The 21,317-nt window shown below is 43.8% G+C and overlaps 1 protein-coding gene across 2 annotated transcripts; it reads left to right on the forward strand.

Moving 5' to 3' along the window:
* Nucleotides 1-16,540: 16,540 nt before the first annotated feature.
* LOC137784344 (GATA-binding factor 6-A-like) lies at nt 16,541-21,063 on the forward strand. 2 transcript variants are annotated; one of them, XM_068574918.1, is made up of 7 exons: nt 16,541-16,615; nt 17,291-18,195; nt 18,709-18,881; nt 19,605-19,730; nt 19,812-19,899; nt 19,997-20,091; nt 20,590-21,063. In XM_068574918.1, exons 2-7 carry the CDS (start codon nt 17,349-17,351, stop codon nt 20,743-20,745), a joined length of 1,485 nt encoding a protein of 494 aa, XP_068431019.1. In that variant the 5' UTR covers nt 16,541-16,615; nt 17,291-17,348; the 3' UTR covers nt 20,746-21,063. The 2 variants fall into 2 exon arrangements, with proteins under 2 accessions (XP_068431019.1, XP_068431020.1); XM_068574919.1 differs by having other exon boundaries at nt 20,051-20,091.
* Nucleotides 21,064-21,317: the final 254 nt, after the last annotated feature.

A 21,317-nucleotide genomic window follows, 5' to 3' on the forward strand; every position in this document is an offset into this window, starting at 1 on the left:
AGAGTCCATCACACAGGCAGGCATTTTCATGTCCTTTTTTTTTTCTCCAGGTGGGTTCCAGCTATGTGAAACAGGCTCAGAGTGACCCCTGAAAAAAAAAAATAGTTAATGCCTAACTTCTTTATCTTTGTTTTACAGCCAAGGGTTGTACCTCCAAATCAATACATGATACACAAATATCCCAGGGCTCCGTGTTCTAGACAGAGAGCGATGACGAGAGCTTGAGAGTCAGCCAGCTTCACACCACCTGGCAGGGAGGAAGGTTTTCTTTTTTTTTTTTTTAAGGCCAGGAGCTTGGGCAAGAGTCAATGTAGAGAGAGGGAGGCTAGCTTTTATACTTCTGTGGGATGAAAATGCAAGAATTGATCAACACGTTCAACTCGTGTTTTGACAGTTTGAAGCTTGTACCTGGATAATGTCGGAAAAAGACAACGTGAAGAGAAGAGTCTGACATTTTGGGAACTTTGCTTAATCACTTTCTCACTGAGACGAGGAGACTGATGCGGATACGGTTAGCTTAGCATAAGCTCGTAGACTGGAGATTGTGTCGGCCTCTAGCTTGCATTCTATCTAATGGCCATCAGGGGGCGACTTCTCCGGTCACAAAAAGAAGTCTAATTTTAGAGAAATACACACTTGATTTATTACCTCAGTAAAATAAAGTACAGTATGACTACAGTATGATAATCATTTACGAAATGATGGTCCCACTTAGAGTAAAATAAACGAAAAAGCGAGACATGCTTTAGGACGTGGCTAACTTATGACTGTTATGTTTTTCACCGTGTATTTTCAGATCATAGAAATGTAATTGTAACCTTTTTAGTCGCCTAAAAATGTCGTATTCAGCGTTCGGTTGTGCTTAGCTCCACCTTCTCGTGTCACTTCTCCTTGCCAAAAACCAAGATGGCGATGGGCAAAATGCCGAACTCAAGATTTTCAGAGCCGCAGTCAAAAACCAGTCGATAAGCTTCTTAAATCGAATGTCGTATTCAGTGAGCTTTAGAGGAAGCTGCCGCAGTCAGTTTTATTTTGTTTGTGTTTATTCATTTTACAATTGGCTAATTCTTGCTTTGTGTCTGAATCAAGAGACTAATACGGATGTTTCACTGGTTGCACCCCGACTGTTCATGTTGAAGGTCTCAGCATGCAGCCTGGGAATGCAGCATCTGGACCTTGATAGCAGGCCGGTGGACTTTCCACGCTGTTATTCCAAACACCTTTTGAACGGCCAGCAGGAACTCGCTTGATGTTTACAGCAAGCGCCCAGCGAGCTCGAAGTTTTCTCTCCTCTCCGCGTCTCCGCTGGACGAGATAGTTGATATCTGTCACTGCCTGGCACTCTGTCCCCGCAGACCTTGTAGCAAATCAACAGGGCAGCTCCCAGACAGATAAAATGCCACAACAGAGTTTCAGCGGTCTAAAGCGGGTTCCAATTCCCAACCAGTGTTATGGTAAGAGAAAGGAGCATCCACTCAGGGAGCATAGACAACCCCCACACCCCCACCCCTCTCCTCTGATAGTAGCCGGTAATCTCTGAGGTCGACATGTCAGTCAGGTCCTGGAGACAGATGACGTGAGGCCCCTGATAGGCTGTCTCCAACGCAGGAGACGCCAGCCGGCCGCACAGGGCTGCTGGGACAGAGAGCAGGACCCGAGGCGACGGACGGATGGCGGGGGCCGACGGGGGGGGGCAGGAAAGATGGAGACAAGGTGGGTCAGGGAGGTGGTGTGGCAGAGGAATGCCAAGGCGGAGAGGGTCACGGGGAAGGTCTCCTGATGAGCAGAGAGACAGTTCTCTGCTGGAGATCGTTGCGTGGCTGACAAAGTTTACTTAACACCAACCCCTGTGAGCTCAGGTCAGCGGGGGGAGGAGACCCCGTTCGCCTCCACATTCAGTTTGTTGATCTGGAGAACAGTGAGGAGGTAGAATGGGTCTTTTTTTGGGGGGGGGGAGAGGGAGGAGGGGTTCACAACATCCGCCGTTTACATATTGTTTTTTATCCAGATTGGATTTCCCGACAACATTTAAAACAAATGCATTGCTTTGCTGCAGCTGACTTTCAAATCCCAGATGTCGGAGTTTCCCACAGTAAAATCCACCAACAAGGAAGTGTTTTTAAAAACTAGCCAGCTTTCTCACAGTTTAGCCTCACAGTGTAACTCAAAAAATAGAAACTGCGATGGATTAACTGTTTCAAGATTCTCTGCAAGTTGGTTTTATACAACTCTCTCTCTCTTATATATATATATATATATATATATATATATATATATATATATATATATATATATATATATATATATACAGCAGCCAAAACTTTGCCTTGAAATGACCACTAAATAATGCCACCGAAGCTTTTCTGCATTACTAAATTGAATATTATAAAAGTTTCAGCCTGGAAGGAAAAGAAAATGAAAATGTTCAGATTTTTTCTTTTAGCCCTTGAAGGCAACAGTTGTCCTGTCATCATCTGGCTGTGAACACGGTTTGACCTCACTCTTTACAAGGCCAACCAGCCAGACTGTTTACCTGAATGTCTACCTTATGATACTTACTTACTTAATACTTAACAAAAAAATCCCATGAAAAGACCAACAACAGCAGCGTTGTAGTTTCACTACTATTGATTCATTTAATAAAGATGTAAAAGAAGAGGCTAAATATTGTGGGGGGGAAAAAAAGGTCTTATGTAAATGATTATCTCATTATCCTTTCACAATTCAGTTTTGGGCTTTTCTATAAAACATCTAAAAAAGGACTTTAGTTAGTGATCTCCCGTTCAAACATCTTCTGTGTAGTTGGTCTGTGCATCTGACATTTTCCTCCTTCCACGAGGTCCCCGTCTTGGCCCTGCCTCAGGTACGCTAAATGTAACACAAATTCCACATTTGTCCACTTTGTTTCACCTTTTTTTTTGGCTCTGTGCGCCGAAACAGAGATCTCGTGTCAGTAGACAACTGACAAGGGCTATCAGTATTGCTTTAATATGTCAACAAATCCAGAGTAATCTTGAATGAGTAGCGATAGTCATTTGTTTAATGTAAAGATGTTATCAATTTTTACAAGCTGGCCGTGTTGGCTCACTTCCCCTCCATTCTTTAATCAGAGTAAGTCTTCACTTCAGCCCGAGCGCAGCAGACAGTATCCCTGCATGGCAGCTACTGCCCATGACTCCTATTAGATTACAGAGGAGATTTATCGAACCGGCTTCCGCTTCCCAGATAGGACAGTGACAACACTTATCTCCAGATATTCCCTTATCAAAAAACAATTTAGTGGGAGAACCCGACATTAGCCCAGATTTTTTTACACCGCCGGGCCGAGTGCTCCAGCTTAGCCTCCTCAGTACAAGGGTCTGTTTGCACTGTGCACACACATCTGCCCGGGCGGAGAAGCATCAACATTGCCTTAGTGCTCTCTTGATGTCACTGCCATTACGTTCGCATCAGGCTCTTGGACTTTGAGACTTGATCAATTCTGGAAGTACAGGTGTGTGTGTGTGTGTGTGTCTGTCTGTATGTATGCACCGGTGCTGTGTGTGTGTGCATGCGGTCGACCCAGCAGCCGAGCAGGCCGCACTTAGCAGCTGGTGAGAGAGGTCACCACGGGAGATGGAGCCGGCGGGTCACCATGAGGTTATCCTGACCTGCAGCTTGATTTTATGCTGCTTCTATTTATCAAGAACCGAGGGAGGCACGTGTTTCTGTGTTGTAGTTTTTTTTTTGCACGTGTGTGTGTGTGTGTGTGTGTGTGATAGAAAGCGATGGATAATTTTGCAGCAGCTCCTCCGATTTTGGACAGAGGTGTTTGACAAATATTCATTTTTGTGTAGGAAGCCAGAAGGCCGTCTGGGGGAGTCGGGCAGACAGATAGCGCTCACTCCTGTTACTATGACCCTGAGATTATTGCTGGAAGAGAAGTGAAGAGAGGAGAGAAGAACTCAGCAACACAGTTGTACGGAGCATGCCAAGGCTTTATGGCGCTAATAACAAAATTTGACCTCCAATAATTGACCCTGTTGTGCAATTATTTTTTCTTCTTTTTGGAGGAGCCCCCCCCGCCCTTCCAAAACACCTGTTGGCATGTCAGATGAGATGATTCATGTAAAGCTGATGTGCCCAACAAGCATTCAGACTATTTGTTCTTTCCATGGATGATGCCTGTAAAAGGGGCTGCAGGTGCTTGGGCCAGGGGCACAGCCTCTCGGGGCCACGTTAACTATTAACGCAGCCATATAACACTGTTACTGATTACTGCCTCTCGCTCTCGAGGCTCCCGCTGACCCGAGTCCCAGGTAGGAATCCCTCTAGGTGTGTATTTGCATGCTCTCACGGTGTGGCTTTTTACACAACGGCCTTCGCCATGACTGGTGTTGGAAAGCAACCTCCTCCCCCCCCCCCTAGTCATAATTCTTCCTTATTCCTCTTCCTCTCCCTCCCTTTATTCCACCCCTCCTTGCTCCCTTCCCTCCCACGCACACTTGTTCACGCTGCTCGGCACTCTCTTCCCCACTGAATCTTTTCAACGACCTTCACGACGACCTTTATCCTTTCGGGCCATAAAACGCAGGGACGTAAATATGTCTTGTGCAAAGTTAAGAGGAGCCATGTTGGTAGTGCCCTGAGTACTTTACTGTGGGGGCAAAAGTCTAAGGCGTACGGGACGCTGATGAATGACTCACCGCACATGTACAGCACGACACGCCGCCGGGCGATGAGGAAATGTCAAGGTGTTGTGCTGCAATGCCAACGCACTTTGTGATAAGAGACTTATGTGACTTTAAGTTGTAATGCTTCCATCATAGTGCAGGGAGATAAAGACTCTTGTTTAGAAATAGTTTTCCTGTCAAATGAAAACGTCATTACAGGTCTGTAATGAGGCGGATTGATTTTAAAACCGGCCGGTTCACTTTGTCCGTTAGCCGCGTTTGTCGTTGGCCGCCACGCGCTTCCAATTGTTCCTCGCTTTGAGAGGACACCGAGGGGAACTTGTGTGTCTTTGAGGAAATACGTCAACATTTGGTGGAAGGCACTGGTTCCCTTTCTTGTCTCGAGTTGGACGAGAGTAGATACCGATCTGTTGGCCGAGCGTTGAGTTGACAGTGAGACTCAGGAGGACATGAGTCTACTTTGGCAAGAGATTGGATGCGGCATAAATCAGCTGAAGCGCTCTCTTTACTTCAGAAATGTGTCCACGACACCCCCACAGCTCAATAACTAACTAACTTGTGCGTTATCTCGTTTGTTTAATCAGCAGGGAGTTACGTTTATAAGTCCTTAGAGCCTGTAACTCCCCGAAAAATAATTATATTCAACATCCCAGTGTGTGTGTACCCGTAAGATGCGTCTTGGTAATACTAGAAAGTCTTGAAAGGTTAATTTTGAAACATTAGAGTGAGTCCAGGCTCTTTCCTTTCTTCCAGTATTTATGCTAAGCTAAGCTAATTGACAAATAGACATGGGAGATGTGGACTATCGACCTTTCGCATTGAATTCTCAGCGAGAAGGCCGTTCAGAGTTTCCTTCATAACAATCTGTTCTTGTGTCAACAAAATATTATTCGCAGCTGCAATCAACTTTGAAGAAAGAGTCGACTCCTTTTTCTTAGTCCAGATCAACAGGAACCCTAATTCTGGAAAGAGATATCGCTGTAAAAAAACAAACTTTAACGGCCACTTTTTAATATCGTTAGCCCCACAAATTGAATTCATCTCCGTTAATCTGGATTGGAGGCCGAATAATCGAAATCTTGCAGCATGAGTACAAAGCAGTATAAAGCGTGGTCATGGTCATCTGTACAGCGCTTCCACACACTTTATTTCACAGCGCACACTCAGTCCCACTGCTGCTGCTGCCGTCCGTGACCACAGCTCCATCCTCGCCTTGAGTCACCCGTCATTATCATGTTATGTTAATCGCGTTTCATGGTTAATATCAGCGGGTCCCGACCTCAGACCTCAGCGACGTCTGCCTGCCTGCCTGCGGCATATTGAGGCTATAAAGGCCGCGTTCTAGCAGATCTGTAAACACGGGGCTTAGTGGAGCCTAAGCACCTATGCTGCTGTTTGGCGTCTATCAAAACAAACCACACACACTGGCCGGGGTTTGTCTTTGTGTCAACCGGCCGGGGTCAAACCAGACGACGTCTCCTTTTTGAAGTGTGTCTTTTAGTTTTTAAAGACAGTTCGTGAGTTCATAAAAGTATCGACCGACAACGTCCGCGCTGCAGGCGCACCACGCAGTCCACACATATTGATGTTGTGCTTGTGGCCGCAGCGTTCCTGTGAAAAAGCCGGCAATGTGGACGTGACTTTGACACTGAACGGAAGTCAGGCCAACGGCAAGTTAGCTCCGCCATGTCTTCGGCCTCTTTTGTTGAGGCACAATGAAGGTTTCAACTGTACGTGCTGCCGATCGCACTGATACGGCCTCCTCCTTTCTATTTATTTTAAAATAGTCCAATGGCAACGCCGCGTTTTTAATTTCGCCGAAATATTCACACAAGGAGGTTCTGCATTGGAAACCCATCAGTTACAGTAAAGTCGAAGGGTTTGTGACACATTGCTTTTCGACTGAGCCGCGTGTTTTTTCCGCCGACGGGGACAAAAAAACAGTCCCAGGTATTATACTCCCACCATGGGCAAACATGCAAACACAGCGAGCCACTGCTCCGCTTGGTACTGTACACACCGTCAGAGAGGGCACAAAGGAAGGCGCGTGATCGGTGTGTTTGACAGCGATCTGATAAAACCATAATTGGAGCATGTAGAATGCATATGTTTTTCAGTCAAACAAAAGCCCCGGTCACGCCATAGAAACTGCCGCTCAATGTTTTCATTGTCTGGCAACTGACTAAAGTGAAGGAGAGGGCGACAGAAACCTCCAAGTCCGTCTGAGAGTGTGTTTAATGTGTGCGGAAGGGGAGCTGTGCGAGTGCGTGTTTGTCTGCGTGTGTGCTGAGTGCGAGAGGCGAGGTTGCGCGGTCATGGAAGGACAAGCGCGCTGCAGAGGCGGCCATGTCTGGTGGCGCTCCAGACTCCTTTGAGTGAAGCTCAAATCTTATCAGATCTCCCAGGGCTTATTTGTTCTTCAGACTGAAAAAGCTATAGACACATTTGAACCCATTTTCGCCGGGATAGAAAGTTTAAATGTAACGTCAAGGCCAAACGTTGGGGCTTTCTACTTGGAGATATAGTTTCTTTGAAATGTTGTTCAGCGCGTTGCTGCTATTTCTGCGTGCGTTCAGAAGGTCAGTCCACGACCCAAAACGTAGTTTCTCACCTCTCGTGGTTTCTAGCCATGCATGTGCAGATAGTTTGGGTTTTATTTGCCGAGGGGATTTACGAGTTGCAGAGGGAATAGTTTTTAGAAGCGACTTCCTCCCAACTGTTGATGGTGGTCTCGGTGAATTAATCACATTTAAGAGGAGACGCCGGCAAAGACATTGTTTTTTTCATCCACTGGACAGTTTTGAGACTATTTTGTCTTCTTTCATACTAGTGGAAAATAAATATCCAAAACACACATTCAGGTGTGTGTAGGTCTGTCTTTTTGTGTAGATAGCTCCCCAAAACACCAAAAGCTAGCATTGTTTCTCATTTGCATATTTAAAAAAAAGAAACCATGTAACAGAAAATAGAAACAATTAACTAGGGAAGTGTTTACTATACAAATAATTTAGATAATATTTTTTTCATGGCTGTTGAGTGTATTTTCTGATTTTAGGAGGGATACAAAAAAAATATTTAAAAATGACTTCTGGAAAAGCCGTTGACTCTAATATACAAAATGAAAGAGCCTTTTGCTCTCCTTGCCTGATGACGCTATAGCGGCTACATGCTATGCTCTTATCTGAGAGCGGACAAATGGGCAGCGTCGGCCTAAAGATCAGAGACGGCGGCTTGTGAGCGGAGAGTCGTCGGTTCTGGGTGTCGCTGGGTTCTCCGCTCCCTCATTACCACCACTGTGGAGCCTTCGAGCAAGGCCCCCGAACCCCAACGGCTCAGCCGATCAGACAGTGGTTGTACTGGGCAGCTTACTGGGATCAGGGCGTTCCTTGAAAAAAAAAAAAAAAAAAGGAAGAAAAAAAAGAGAGCATTGCTCCCAGTGAAACTTCTCCATGAATAAATATAGGTGGGGGAAAAAAGATGACAGGAAACAGAGGCGAGAGACATTTACATGTATTCAAAATACGTAGGTGGTTCCAGGGTACACAAGGCTGCAGGTTCATGAAGAATCCCATGACTTTTCTTTTAAAAATAGATAGAAAACGATGCGTTATTATTAACCTATTATAATAATTTCTGTGTAAACAGTATTAAGGAGGACGTTAGGCCTGGTTTAGAACAAATGGGCCTTTTACACAGCAGACTTGGTGTCTTGTCATAGCAAGAGAAGCCCAGGTGTTACTACTAACACCAACAATGGCTCCGTTGTATTCAATGAAATTCACAACACCAGGACCCTGAACCCGAAGCATTACATTGAATTATGTTCACCGTGCGCTTCCTACAGGTGACAAGTCAGAGGCAGAAAAAAGGGATCAACATCCAAAGTTGACACCTATATTGGGCCCCCAATTTAGACTCCAACAATTGGTGATTGTTTCCGTTGCACTGTACACTCCTCTCTTATCTTCCTAACAAGCAGCTGAGACTCCTCAGACCTTGAAAGCATGAGTAGGCCTGCAAGGTCTGCCAGCTGCTATATACATAATCCACCACAGTGCCAGGACCAAGTATCCAACCTTTCATACCCTCGCCTCCACTTCCACCATCACTACGACTGCCACCACCGCCCACTCACCTCCAATGCTCTCGGTTTTGCTATCAGTGACGTCACCTCTGCCCAAGGCTGTTTTCTCTGTAGCTGGAGCTCCAAACAGCTGATTCAGAGAAAGTCACAAAGTGTACTAGAGACTTGACCTTCTCTCCTGAGACAAAACACATAGAGAGGGCCTGGCTCCACAGGATGGAGGCGTTAGTGTGGAAACAATAACACGGCCCCTGGATCTGCACGAGAGATGAGGCTCGGTTTTCCAGAGACAGAAAGACTGGCGGCCGGGCGTCTGTGGGTATAGATGAAACTCATGCGCCCACACCCGATCGCCTCTTTGATCCCAAATCATTTGCGGCGTGGTGGATTCCAACCTCGTCCAGCTCGAGAGGATGAATGCGTCTGCGAGATGTCGGAAACTGAATTTGCCCTTCTAGATTTGTTAGATTTGAATTGTGTCTCGGAGGCCTGAAGAAGTAAAACAGGGAAAAACTGAAGAGAAACACAAGATTAGAGTTATGAAAACAGAACTAGTTTGGAGAAAAATGCGTATTTACTTTCTTGTTAAGAGTTAGATGCTAAATATTATGCTACAGCTTGCTGCCGGATATCTTAAATAGCACAAAAAACTGGAAAAAGGGAAACAGTTAGCTTGGCTCTGTCCAAATGTTAAAAAAATATGCCAAACAGCCCACAGCTCACTGATTAGCATGGTGTATCACATATAACACATGGTGGATCACAGGTGTTTAATCTGTACAGAGACGGGCTGGCTGTTTCCTCTGCCTTCTGAGTTAGTGTTAAGCTAAAGCTAACCGGCTGCTAGCTGTTGCTTCACGTTCAACGTACAGACAGGGGAGGGGTTTTCTCATGTAACTCCTGTAGTTAAGCATATTTCTCAAAATGTGAAAGTTTTAAAATGATCTCGGACTCACTTTGGGACCCAACCCGCAGGTTTGGGACCAGAAGTAGTTTTATAAAATCCATTGATTTTCAAACACCAAAGATTTTGAACTGAAATAAATCAAAAGCATTGTTTGCCTTAAAGTGACATACATTCAATCTGTATCTCTTTTTGCACTATTAATCTTTGTAATGAAGCATATCTACGTCCAACTTAAATTAAACTTGGATCTTTTAGTTTGTCACAGTGTCGATTTTTCCTTTTTCATATTCTATGCAGCTCTGGCCCGACATGTTGCTCTCTTAGTCATTTTTTCCCCTTTCACACATAATACAGTTCCACTGTCACAAATGCAATTAGTGACTAAGTGTTTTGAATTGTTCACCTCTGCCTTATCTCGTTTTAATGGCTTTTGAAACACTTAAGTTTTATAGGTGATTGATGGGGGGTGGGGGGCTTATCTGACTACTGGCTCTTTCCAGGAAGGGTTCCTTTGACGTGGAACCAGACGACTGAAATGACCACGGCTCCCTGAAGTCCCCAAAACATTACAGGATTCCTGCGATGAGGTGACCGCTTGCTAAACCAACAAAAATATGAACTAAGATATCAAGACTTGAGTTAACATTTGTTTCTCAATCATCATGGTCGGTTCTGCTTTCATTTCAAAGTACTGTGTCGTAACAGTCACTTTTCTCCAACCAAAAATGAAAGCATCATTGGAGCTCTCTGTCATCCAGATATCTGAAAATAGTTAATGGACTTTGGTCTTTAAGCAACTTTCTTCCGAGAAAAAGAAGCACAGCTTAGAAGAAAAGAAGCACAGCTTAGAAGGTGTTCAAATACATATTGTTATGCGGCAGGAGCTCTTTGCCCTTATCTGCTTAATCCCACATTCAATATGACGAAGCACAACCTGGAGAGCGTGCAAATTAATATTATAATTACATGCAGCAAGTCTTTGCTCTACTCATCCACGTAATCCCTCATGTTACATGAGCAATGTGCTTAGCCTTACTTTGTCCTATCACAGCTTTGTTTGAACTCCATAACAGAATAAGCCCCGTACATCAAATCTTAAAGTGAATTATCTATGATTATTATTATTTATTTATTTTTTATCACAATTAAACTGGAGTATTCCCACTGATATCCGGGGTCCTTGAAGACAAGAGCAGTACAAGTGACATAACTGATGCATGTGTGGAGCCAAAGTTAAGGGAATAGGTCAAATGAACCCTGACGCCTGATGTCAGGCTGATGTGACATCATGACACTGACGTGATAAGCTGGAGCTGCTGGAGACACAAGTGATAACTCATAACAACAGATAAATGTGCCTCCATCTTAATCAGGTCACAGCCGCGCATGCATCTGGAATGTGCAACATCATTTGAGGCATTTCATGTTCTTGTGTCCAGAACAACACAGACGTCGAGCTGGACGCTGCAGGAATCATAGCAGTCTCAATTTCACGCCGGAAAATCCACTTTCAATACTGACACACACACTTAAACACACACACACACACACACACACACACACACACACACACACACAAAGTCTCACACAAGCAGGCAGGTGAGCAAGGCGTTCCGTTGTGGGCGAGCCGAGGTAGCAAGGACGGTACATGACAAAGGTTGCTTTTACACCTGTCACAGCCCGTTTAATCATCTACCACTTCAAACAGGAGAGTCTGATGCTCGCGGCCTCCCAGCAGCCTTTGCTCCAGGAGCTCTGGACAAGCTGCCATTCAGTAGAAGGACAGAGAGAAACGGACCTGTGCAGGTATAAAACTTAACTGTGTCTTCCATAAAATAGGAGCAAATAGGTCTGTTTTAAAGGCCGCAGCAGCAGGATACACAGAGGTAATAAATACAGGAAAAGGCTTTCACAGGTGCTGTTTAACATTAAGAGACATTCAGAGAACTTCTCTCATGAAAGGATCTGGATCTAACTGAACTGATGCATCCTGCAGGCATTTGCAAATGTACAGTGTGGGCTTTATTCATGCGTTTTATGAGAGACAACAAAACATCCAATTAAAAGCTAAAGTCAGACTCTTGAGGGGATCCTGATATATTGTAAAATATACAATGTATTGCATGTATAAACATTTTGTGAGTGTAGCAGGTGAGGCTGGTTCAGTATATCTTGCAGGTATTACATGTGACTTTTAAGGTGTAAGCATTATTTTTCTGAATTCAAAAATATAGATATGCTTTATGAATTACATATCTCTTCCATTTTGGAGTCAAACACATGGTTGGAATTTGGCAGTCCTCCTAAAACATAAACATATTTTTTTTAAATTAAAAGGCTGATTTTTAAATTGAGTGCCTCATAATAAATGATTCATTATTATACCAAATTATTGTGCACACCTCCCATTTTAGAATCCCTTTTTTTCTGTGAAGTGATGAAACCAAAAAACATATTTGTATATTACAATTCACCTCTTATCGTCCAATATCAGCAAAAACCAAAACATTTCTTCTAAAACTGTTTAAAATATGAGCATTTAAAGAACTATCTGAAACATACTGTGTAGTACATTTTATGCAAATAAACAATTTCTGATTTTACATCGCAAGGTATAATATCAGCAGATAATATTACCGCAAAAACACTGTTGATTGGCAATTAATTAAAATAAATAAAATTAATTATGGCGCAAACGTCCCTCCTTTCAAATTCAAAATACCTCCCCAAATCCAAAGGAGTCTTCTATTGTAATTAAAAGCCTATTACAATATGTTTGCCTCTACATACAGGCCCTCATTGTCTGGAAGATAAAAGAGAACAGCCGAGTGGTGATTAAAATGATGAATTGAGTCTCTTTCCTGCATGTTTTACATGAACCTACAGTCGTTTCTCATTAATCAGAATCGAGACATCAGGGACCTCCGTGTGTAAAGGGCGTGTTAAATGTCCACAATGTCTTTTATTCGCCAATGTGACGGAGAGGAGAAACGCAAACTGTTGCAGAAGCGTTTCCTCTGACTCATAAATAAGTTATATACCGAGCAACCGGGCCCCCTTTTTTTAAATGAATAGTATAATCACCACCATCACGTATACTGTGACGTCGATCCTTGTTGTGGTGAATCTCAGCTGGACCCCTCGTTATCTCCACGCAGCATCATGCATATAGCAGCAGTATTGGCTAATCAGGAGCGAGCTGAGTGTTGGAGATAATCATTATCAAGTCGGTACATACGGCACTGACACCTGAAGAGGGTCGAGCATTAGCCTGCGCACCTCCTGAAGGAAACAAACATTATTCAGATAAACCTGTGGCCTTATGGGTAAAAAGACAAATCAATAAGAGTACAAACTCATGGTTTTACAAAGAAACAAACAAAATTCAGATAAACCATGTGGCCTTATGGGTAAAAACTAAAATCAATAAGAGTACATATCTATTATTTTACAAAGAAACAGAGGCGCAAAATTGGTTAGAATTATTATTGTCATTGTTCTTTCATTTTGTTTTATTGTTACGAAACTAATATTGTTACAATATTTTAATAATAGGGGACGATATAGCTGAAATTACTATTCTCATATGTAAATGCAAATTACTATTATTGTTACCATCACAATTACTATTGCATTATTATTATTATTATTATTATTATTATTATTATTATTATTAATAATATAATTCTTATTATTATAGGTAGCAGCTAGAGTCTACACTGATATGTGTTTTTTTTCCAGTGAGATTATGGGAAAGATAATTAGATTACAGGCCTGTGTGTGTGTGTGTGTGTGTGTGTGTGTGTGTGTGTGTGTGTGTGTGTGTGTGCGTGTGCGTGTGGCAGACGTGCACGCGGCCCGCATGTCTGACCGTCTGCGGATAAACGCGGAGACAGAGCGGCGTCCTGCCGCAGCTCCGCGTGTCAGAGCCGCACACTTTGACATCACTGCGAAAAAACACCTCATTCATCAAGTCGAGGCTCCGCAGCCAGTGAGCACGAAGAGAGAGAGGTGGGGGAGAGGGGGGTGGGGGGGGGGAGGAGAGAAAAACAACAGGATTCTGTATCCTCGCACCTCCCTGACAACTGCTCACAGAGACGATGGGATGGGAGACAGTAGCGCGTGGTTGGGTTACTCCCCTCTGATAAAAATCACATCTCCAAAATCTGTCTGGCCTGTCTGTCACACGATGTGTCCGGATTGATCGTGTTTACAGCTTGAGAGCGGACAGACCGAGACCTGCCAAGTGTGTCTTCAGAGGAGAAGATGGACTACAAAGGGGATTCACGCGAGCAGAGTTATTGAAGAGCTTGGACCTGCAGCCGCATCAGAAGCAGGAATTATGTTGAGTTCCTTATCCGACACACACGTAGATCCACAGGGCCACAGACCAGTGTTTAACGTTTCAATTTAGACATTTAACGCTGCAGAAATAAGATACAGTCTCAAAAACAGTGGCAATGTAGTGCAGGCCTCACAGCAGCGAGGAGTAATGCTGCGTTTTCCTACACACACTTAACTCAACACTGACCCTAATAAAGACGCATACACACGTCACAAGAATGAATGTTAAAATAAATTGTATTAGTCTATAATAGAAATAGTTGTAAGAGAAATAGTTGTATTTGTGACAATAGAAGAATTAATACTACTAATATGTGTGGTATACAAAGTTATAGTTGGTTTTAATCATGATAATACTATTGACAAAAAACTATATATAGTGATAATAGCTGTAGAAGTTGTAATGGATAGTTATAGAAATATTATTATTTTGGGAAAAAATAAACAAATACATTAAAAAAAATAATGTTGGTATATAATTATCATGATTGTAATACTTCATATTAATATATATTAATATATTACATTGCGAGTCCTGTACAGACTGCAGTGCCATGGGAGCCCCAGGCCTCCAGTCTTTATATATATATATATATATATATATATATATATATATATATATATATATATATATATATATATATATATATATATATAAATATATATATATATATATATATAAATATATATATATATATATATATATATATATATATGATTTTTGTAATATTAGTGCTAAATTAGCAATGTGTTGGTGTCTATAGCTTCCAGTTCAGAGTGCTGTAATAGTGATAATTGGTACTTTTAATAGTACATGTTGTACGTATTATGGGCCCCTGTCATAGCAGCAGTATTCCTCTTAGAACGCGGTCTCCCTCGGGCCTGTGGGCAGCATCAGTAGTAGTATCAGTAGTAGTATTAGTAGTAGTATTTGTAGCAGTATTGGTAACTAAACGGTGGAGATGAGCTCGTCGTCCGCGCGCAGCGCAGCTATCTCCCGTCCAGACCCAAAGTAAACAGACAGCTCGCTGCATGGCCGCGTGTGATGAACCGGGGACCTGTTTGTTAACCTCTGTGGTGAACACGCACGAGGACGAGCTGTAAATGAGTGAATGATTCGATTTGACACCTCTCGCTACTTTTGATCACTTCACTCAATGAGATGTTTATTCCGACTGAACGAATCATCGGCTCACAGCGGCGCGCAGGGTTTGCTGCTGCTGCTGCTGCTGCTGCTGCTGCTGCTCTACTGCTGCTGCTGCTGCTGCTGCTCTACTGCTGCTGCACACCTTAAGACGTTTAATCCCGAATGGGAGCGTCTGACTTAAATAAACTAATTAGGAGGATTTATTGATCACCGCGGTGATCATGCAGAATAAACAAAGAGGAAGACTTCAGCCCGGACAGAGACTTTTACCTTCAATAAGAATCCGACTGAGCAGGAAATTAAAAGTACGTGTCGGATAAATAAAAGCTACTTTTCCGTTGTCACGTGCACGACCAGATAACATGCATTGTGTTCTTTAAGAAAGACTTGTGGTGGTTGTGAATTTAGTCAGCAACTACATGCTATTGGAATAAGAATCAGACAATGCTGGAAGGCGTATTTAGATATTGTACTAAAGTAAAAGTAGCAAAAAGAAATAAATACAAAAATACAATATAAATATGTTTTCAATAAGACTACAGATGTATTATGATATAATCTGTTATGCAGACAACCCTGGAATTGCTATGCTGTTATATATTAAATAATTGGATGGTCCATCCATTTGTTGGTCGATTTTGAGCTCATTTGAATTCCCATGTTATTCTGTTGTAGAGTTTAAATGTGTGGTAATTAGTTATATTGTATCAACCGACCATGACTGTCTTGTAGAAATCACAATGAGGAAGGCTTTCACCAAACATAGTGCAGTAAATACTACAATATGTATTGTCGTATTTTAGTTATTACATTATGAAGTGGAATAGAGTATACACTCAATTAAAATCAATACAAACGGACTAAATGTTACATTTCACGTTTTTATCGGCAGAAAGTTTTGACCACATTTAATTGAAGAACTGAAATTAAAGCAAACGTTATAGAAAAGCAGCAGCATAACAATATACTGAAAAATGACATCCACAAAAAAATATAGGGTTAGATTTTAGATCAAATACATGTCATTACATTTAGAAGCGAAACTAATTTTTAAAAAGTGTTGAAGCTCCATCTATGTCCAAAGCTATGTCCTAACCCTGTCTGGAACCATATTGCGTTTGCAAATTATTATATTTCAGACATGATCAAGTCTCTCTCTCTCTCTCTCTCTCTCTCTCTCTCTCTCTCTCTCTCTCTCTCTCTCTCTCTCTCTCTCTCCCACCCCCCCCCCCCCCCCCTCTCTCTGTGATTGATTGGAGGAGTTTAAAGGCTGGCACCCCCATCGCGTCTCCAGCCGCTCACCCTCCACGTGATTGGTCCGCCTCCCGCCGCTGCAGCCACCAGAAGCGCCTCCTCTAATAAACCTCGTCAGACCGCACCAGCGTTTCCCATTACTTCCAGGAGAAGCAGCGGCTCACTATTAGGAACTTTGCGTGCGACCTATGGCACATAACTAGCAGGTATGTGGTGGAAAGCGACGAATGGCTCCTCTTCTCCTTCTCCTTCTCTCTCTCCCGTCGTCTTTTCTCCGCCTTGCCAAACTAAACATCTGGCGGCGAGCGCCGCTGGACCGCAACCATCATTTGGGTTTTTTTTTTGTTTTATCGCCGCAGCCTGCCTCTCGGCCCTTATCTGTTTTGGGTCTTATCAAACGGTTATCTCTTTTGCTGTGAAGACATATTGCGTTTTGTTTCCTATCTGTTATGTGTATGTGTGTGTGTGTGTGTACTTGTGTTACGTGTGTGTGCGTGTGTGGGAGGATAGAGATTTGATATGGCCGGGTCCAGCAGTGCCTCTTAGGAGCGCTTGATGGGAGTATGGCAGCCACTGCGCGCGTTGGATGTGTTTTATTTGGAGTTATATGACCCGGAGCCATGGCCATGCCGTAGAATGATTAGTCAGATCTACAGTTAGTTTATTTATTTATTTATTTTTACGGAACGTATGCTGCTGCCTTGAATATGAAAGCGACCTGTGCAACAGAGGTACATTTTCACGTTTCTCCAGAAACTCATGGCGAAGTGTTTTATCCAGATGTTTTTTTTGGGGACACATTTTAAAACCCAGTTGTGCATTACAAGTAAACCCTAGTATCCGCGCTGATTCCCTAACGGTTCCGACTCTTTCATTCCCAGGGTATACTACTCCCTCCCGATTTTTATTAACCCTACGGTGTATGGAAAGGGCTCCTGGATGGACCTGGACGAACACAGCTGGTCCATGGTCAAGCGAGAAGCATCCAGCAGCCCAGGCTCGCCGGCTGAGCAGACCTACCTGTCCGGCGACAGCAGGAGGGACGGTGCCACCTCGGACGCGCTGAGGACTCCTCCGATCGACCTTGACGCTCTGGGGCACCGCCGCTCCGACGGCCGGTCACTACACTCCTACGTGCACTTCGGACACCATAGCAACACCCTGACCCATGCTGAGGACATCCCGCTGTTTACGGATTTAGACCAGGGCAGCAAACTGGTCCTCACCAGCGGAGCGCACAAGGCGAGCTTACTGGTGGACCCGACCGACATGTACCAAACACTGGCCATCGCCGCAGCCCAGAGCCAGACTGGATATGATTCCTCCTCTGGTTATATGCACTCCAACCCCAACTCCCCCGTGTATGTGCCCAGCTCCCGGGTGGGCCCCATGATACCCAGCCTCTCTTACCTGCAGGCCAGTGGCTCCGCGCAGCCCAGCCACGCCGTCTCCAGCCACTCGGTCTGGTCGCAGTCGGCCCCAGAGAGCCCGTCATACAGCACCGGGAGCCCGCACACCTCGAGTCGGTTCCACTACCCTCCGAGCCCGCCCATGAACACCGGGACGCCCCGGGACACCGGCTACAGTAACACGCTGAACGTGAGCAGCAGAGACCAGTACGGCCTGTCTCGGCCCCTCAGCGGGACCTACGCGAGTCCGTACTCTCCGTATGTCGCACCGCAGCTGTCCCAGCTGCCCTCGCCTTGGAACGGGGGACCTTTTGATAACACGATGCTGCACACCTTGCAGAGCAGAGGGGCACCCTTGATTCGAGGACCAAACGGAGGTAAGGAGGAAAAAAAAAGAAAGAAAGAAAGAATGCAAATAAAACGGACATGATGGAATAAGTGTCAGTCTCACACTTTGGGATAACGATGATGAGTTGGTTCCTTTAATCAGGCATGCAAATGGGGTCTTCAGGCAAAACATTGAAACTCCAGTTCGCACTGGAGGCCAGAGCTGAAAAGATCAATAAGAATGAGCCCACCCGAGCTACTTTTAATGAAGTACCACCATGTTGAAAGCTGGGCCTCGTTTGGTTGTAAAGGGCGCACGTGAGTGAGGCCTGCGATTAAGACAAACAAGTGGACCAAAACATGTGTCACCATGGAATATTTTAAACGTTTCAAAAAAGTTAAAAGTATGGAAAAGGATCCGCTCAGATTTCATTTGTTTCACACACAGCCATGCCCAAGAAACACAGTTCCTAATTAAAAAAAACAGTACAATTTGTTTAAAAGTGTTGCGTTCCTGACTGACGTGTTTTTGTGTGTGTGTGTGTGTTTTTTTTAAAAAAAAGTTTCAGATATTCTCGACGACATGGGGGAGAGCAGAGAGTGCGTGAACTGCGGCTCCATCTCCACCCCTCTCTGGAGGCGCGACGGCACGGGCCACTTTCTCTGCAACGCCTGCGGCCTTTACAGCAAAATGAATGGGCTGAGCCGGCCATTAATTAAACCACAGAAACGGACGGTGAGCAGGGGGACACTTACTTAGCCGCTCCATTTCCTCCCTAATCGTTTCAGACAACGACAGGAGGTCATCGCCGATTAAATCCACGGTGTCTGCGCGAGAAAAGAACGCTTTTTGCCATTTATCAAGCTCGTCAGGCCTCATTATACCTGTGACTGATCATGTAAAAAAAAAAAAACATTTGCTTTTTGTATCAGCCAACAATCCTGAAAAAAAAAGACATAATTAAGTTGAGCTGAAGGCACTGATTTAATTAGATTAAAACCACACATACTTGGAGATACTTATTAACATAATTAATACGGCTTTTAATCTGTCATTCTATGTAGTGCTCGTGTCTGGGCAATTAGATCTTAATGACTGGCAGGTCTTCGTCTGGTGCCATTACGCGCGTTACGCGCAGTTAAAAAAAAAGAAAAAAGAATTTGAAGTCAGGTATGACTCCTAGAAAATAAACATCTTGTTAAAAAGCCGAGCGTAAATGACAGTTGAATGGAGCTCTACGAGGGCCCGTATTATTGTTAGGAAGTGGGGCGTGAATGGCCGACGTGTAATTAAATTAGCGGAGTGTGGCGTTCACTTTAAATCCACGTTTTTCACTCAAAGTGACAGACAGAGACTCCAGTTCTTGGCAGATCTATATTTATATCACAGTAATCTCTGTTCCAGTTGTGTATTGATTGTAATTATGAATTAAATGTGACGTTTTGTGTCACCGTGCAGTCGACCTCCAGAAGAATCGGCCTGTCCTGCGCGAACTGTCAAACCAGCACGACCACTTTGTGGCGCAGGAACGTGGAGGGAGAGCCCGTGTGCAACGCGTGTGGGCTCTACACGAAACTGCACGGGGTGAGTCGAGATTTGATGTCAAATGAATGAATGAATTCATAATCAATCATAATTGGCGTCTAAAAATGATGGAACCTGCAGGTACCTCGGCCGCTCGCCATGAAGAAAGAGGGAATCCAGACAAGAAAAAGAAAACCAAAGACCTTGAATAAAACAAAGGGATCCTCTGGTGAGTCACTGGTCAATATTTGTCATATTCGTGTGGATATATATATTTTTAAAATAATATGATCTCAACAATATATTTTATACATTAATTTTTTTAGGAAATAACTCTGTCTCTATGACTCCCACATCCACATCTTCTTCTAATTCTGAAGATTGCTCGAAAACCAGCTCTCCCACGGGACAGGTGTCAGGGGTAAGAACTATCATTACTATTATTCCTATTTATTATATTATCATCATTATTTTATTTACTTTTAGACTAAAATGTCTGTTCCCAAATTTAAATTCAAATAATGAAACACACATGTGGACACTTGTGTGATGTGGCACAGCAGCTTGTTTTGGATCAAAACCTGAAATAAATCATTTGAACACATTAGTTCCACTTATTTTAAACGTCAAACTTCTTCCTTATTGGATCCTGAGAGTCGACCAAACTAAAAAGTGTTGCAGCATTAACCTCAGCAGGTGTTTTTTTTTTTTTTTGTTGCAAAAGAGGTCCCATGCAGGCTCACTGCTGCTCACACACGTGTCACCATGCAGTGAGATGAGTTTGTTGCTCTGGAGCCTCTAAGTCCAAAGACCAGCACATTCCACAAAGAGACAACTGCTTATTTTTTGAAATATTCAACACATGTCTGCTTTGACAATACAATTAGGCTCATAATGCATATTTGCTTTGGTGTTGCAGGTCAGTTCGTCTGTGCTGTCCAGCTCGGGGGAGGGAACCGGCTCAGCGGTGAAGTACCCGGGACAGGACGGCCTGTACACCAGCGTGGGCCTGTCCCAGCCATCAGATGTAGCTGCAGTGAGGGGTGAACCCTGGTGCCCCATGGCCTTAGCTTGAACATCTAAATCCCTGGGAGGACGGCAGTCCCTCTGGCCGCCCCCTCTGTCTGGATGCTATGTAGTGTGGAAGTATTCAGGGGGCAATCTTGGTGTCCTTCCTCGCACGCTGATGCGAGAAGAGTCGGACAGGGTGGAATTCGGGAGGGTGAGGCGACCTTCAATCACGCTGCGAGCTTGAACCCGAGCGTGGAATAGCTGGGATTGGTTTCCAGATTGGCGTGGGGGATCTTGTTGCTTTAAAAAAACAAAGGGGATCTCCAGGCCAGATGATCAATCAGCTTTGGATGGTTTCTGGACCCGCCATGCACTCGATGTCCCATCCCTTCCATCATGGCACCCGACCAGATCACCTTTCTTTAAAAAAAAAAAAAAAAAAAAAGCCATCATGTACATAATGGATTTCCTCTCTGAAGAAAAAAAGCTGTTGATTGGATACCACTGCTTCATAAAGCTCTATATTCTGTATGGACATTTAGATTTTTTTGTTGTTGTTTTGTTTTCTTTCCACAACTGGAATCATGCCACAAGTGCCAAGACAACTTTTATGAATCAAAAGAGAAACGTATTTAT

Source organism: Clinocottus analis, unplaced genomic scaffold (assembly GCF_023055335.1).
Source record: "Clinocottus analis isolate CAN_PGR_092001 unplaced genomic scaffold, fCliAna1.0.p SCAF_133, whole genome shotgun sequence".
In the NCBI taxonomy this organism is placed as follows: domain Eukaryota; kingdom Metazoa; phylum Chordata; class Actinopteri; order Perciformes; family Cottidae; genus Clinocottus; species Clinocottus analis.

Coding starts and splice junctions, on each gene's coding strand:
- LOC137784344 (XM_068574918.1), top strand. CDS start 17,349: ATGGACCTGGACGAACACAGCTGGTCCATGGTCAAGCGAGAAGCATCC. Junction 18,196..18,708: donor GATTCGAGGACCAAACGGAG/GTAAGGAGGAAA, acceptor TTTAAAAAAAAG/TTTCAGATATTCTCGACGAC. Junction 19,900..19,996: donor TAAAACAAAGGGATCCTCTG/GTGAGTCACTGG, acceptor TAATTTTTTTAG/GAAATAACTCTGTCTCTATG.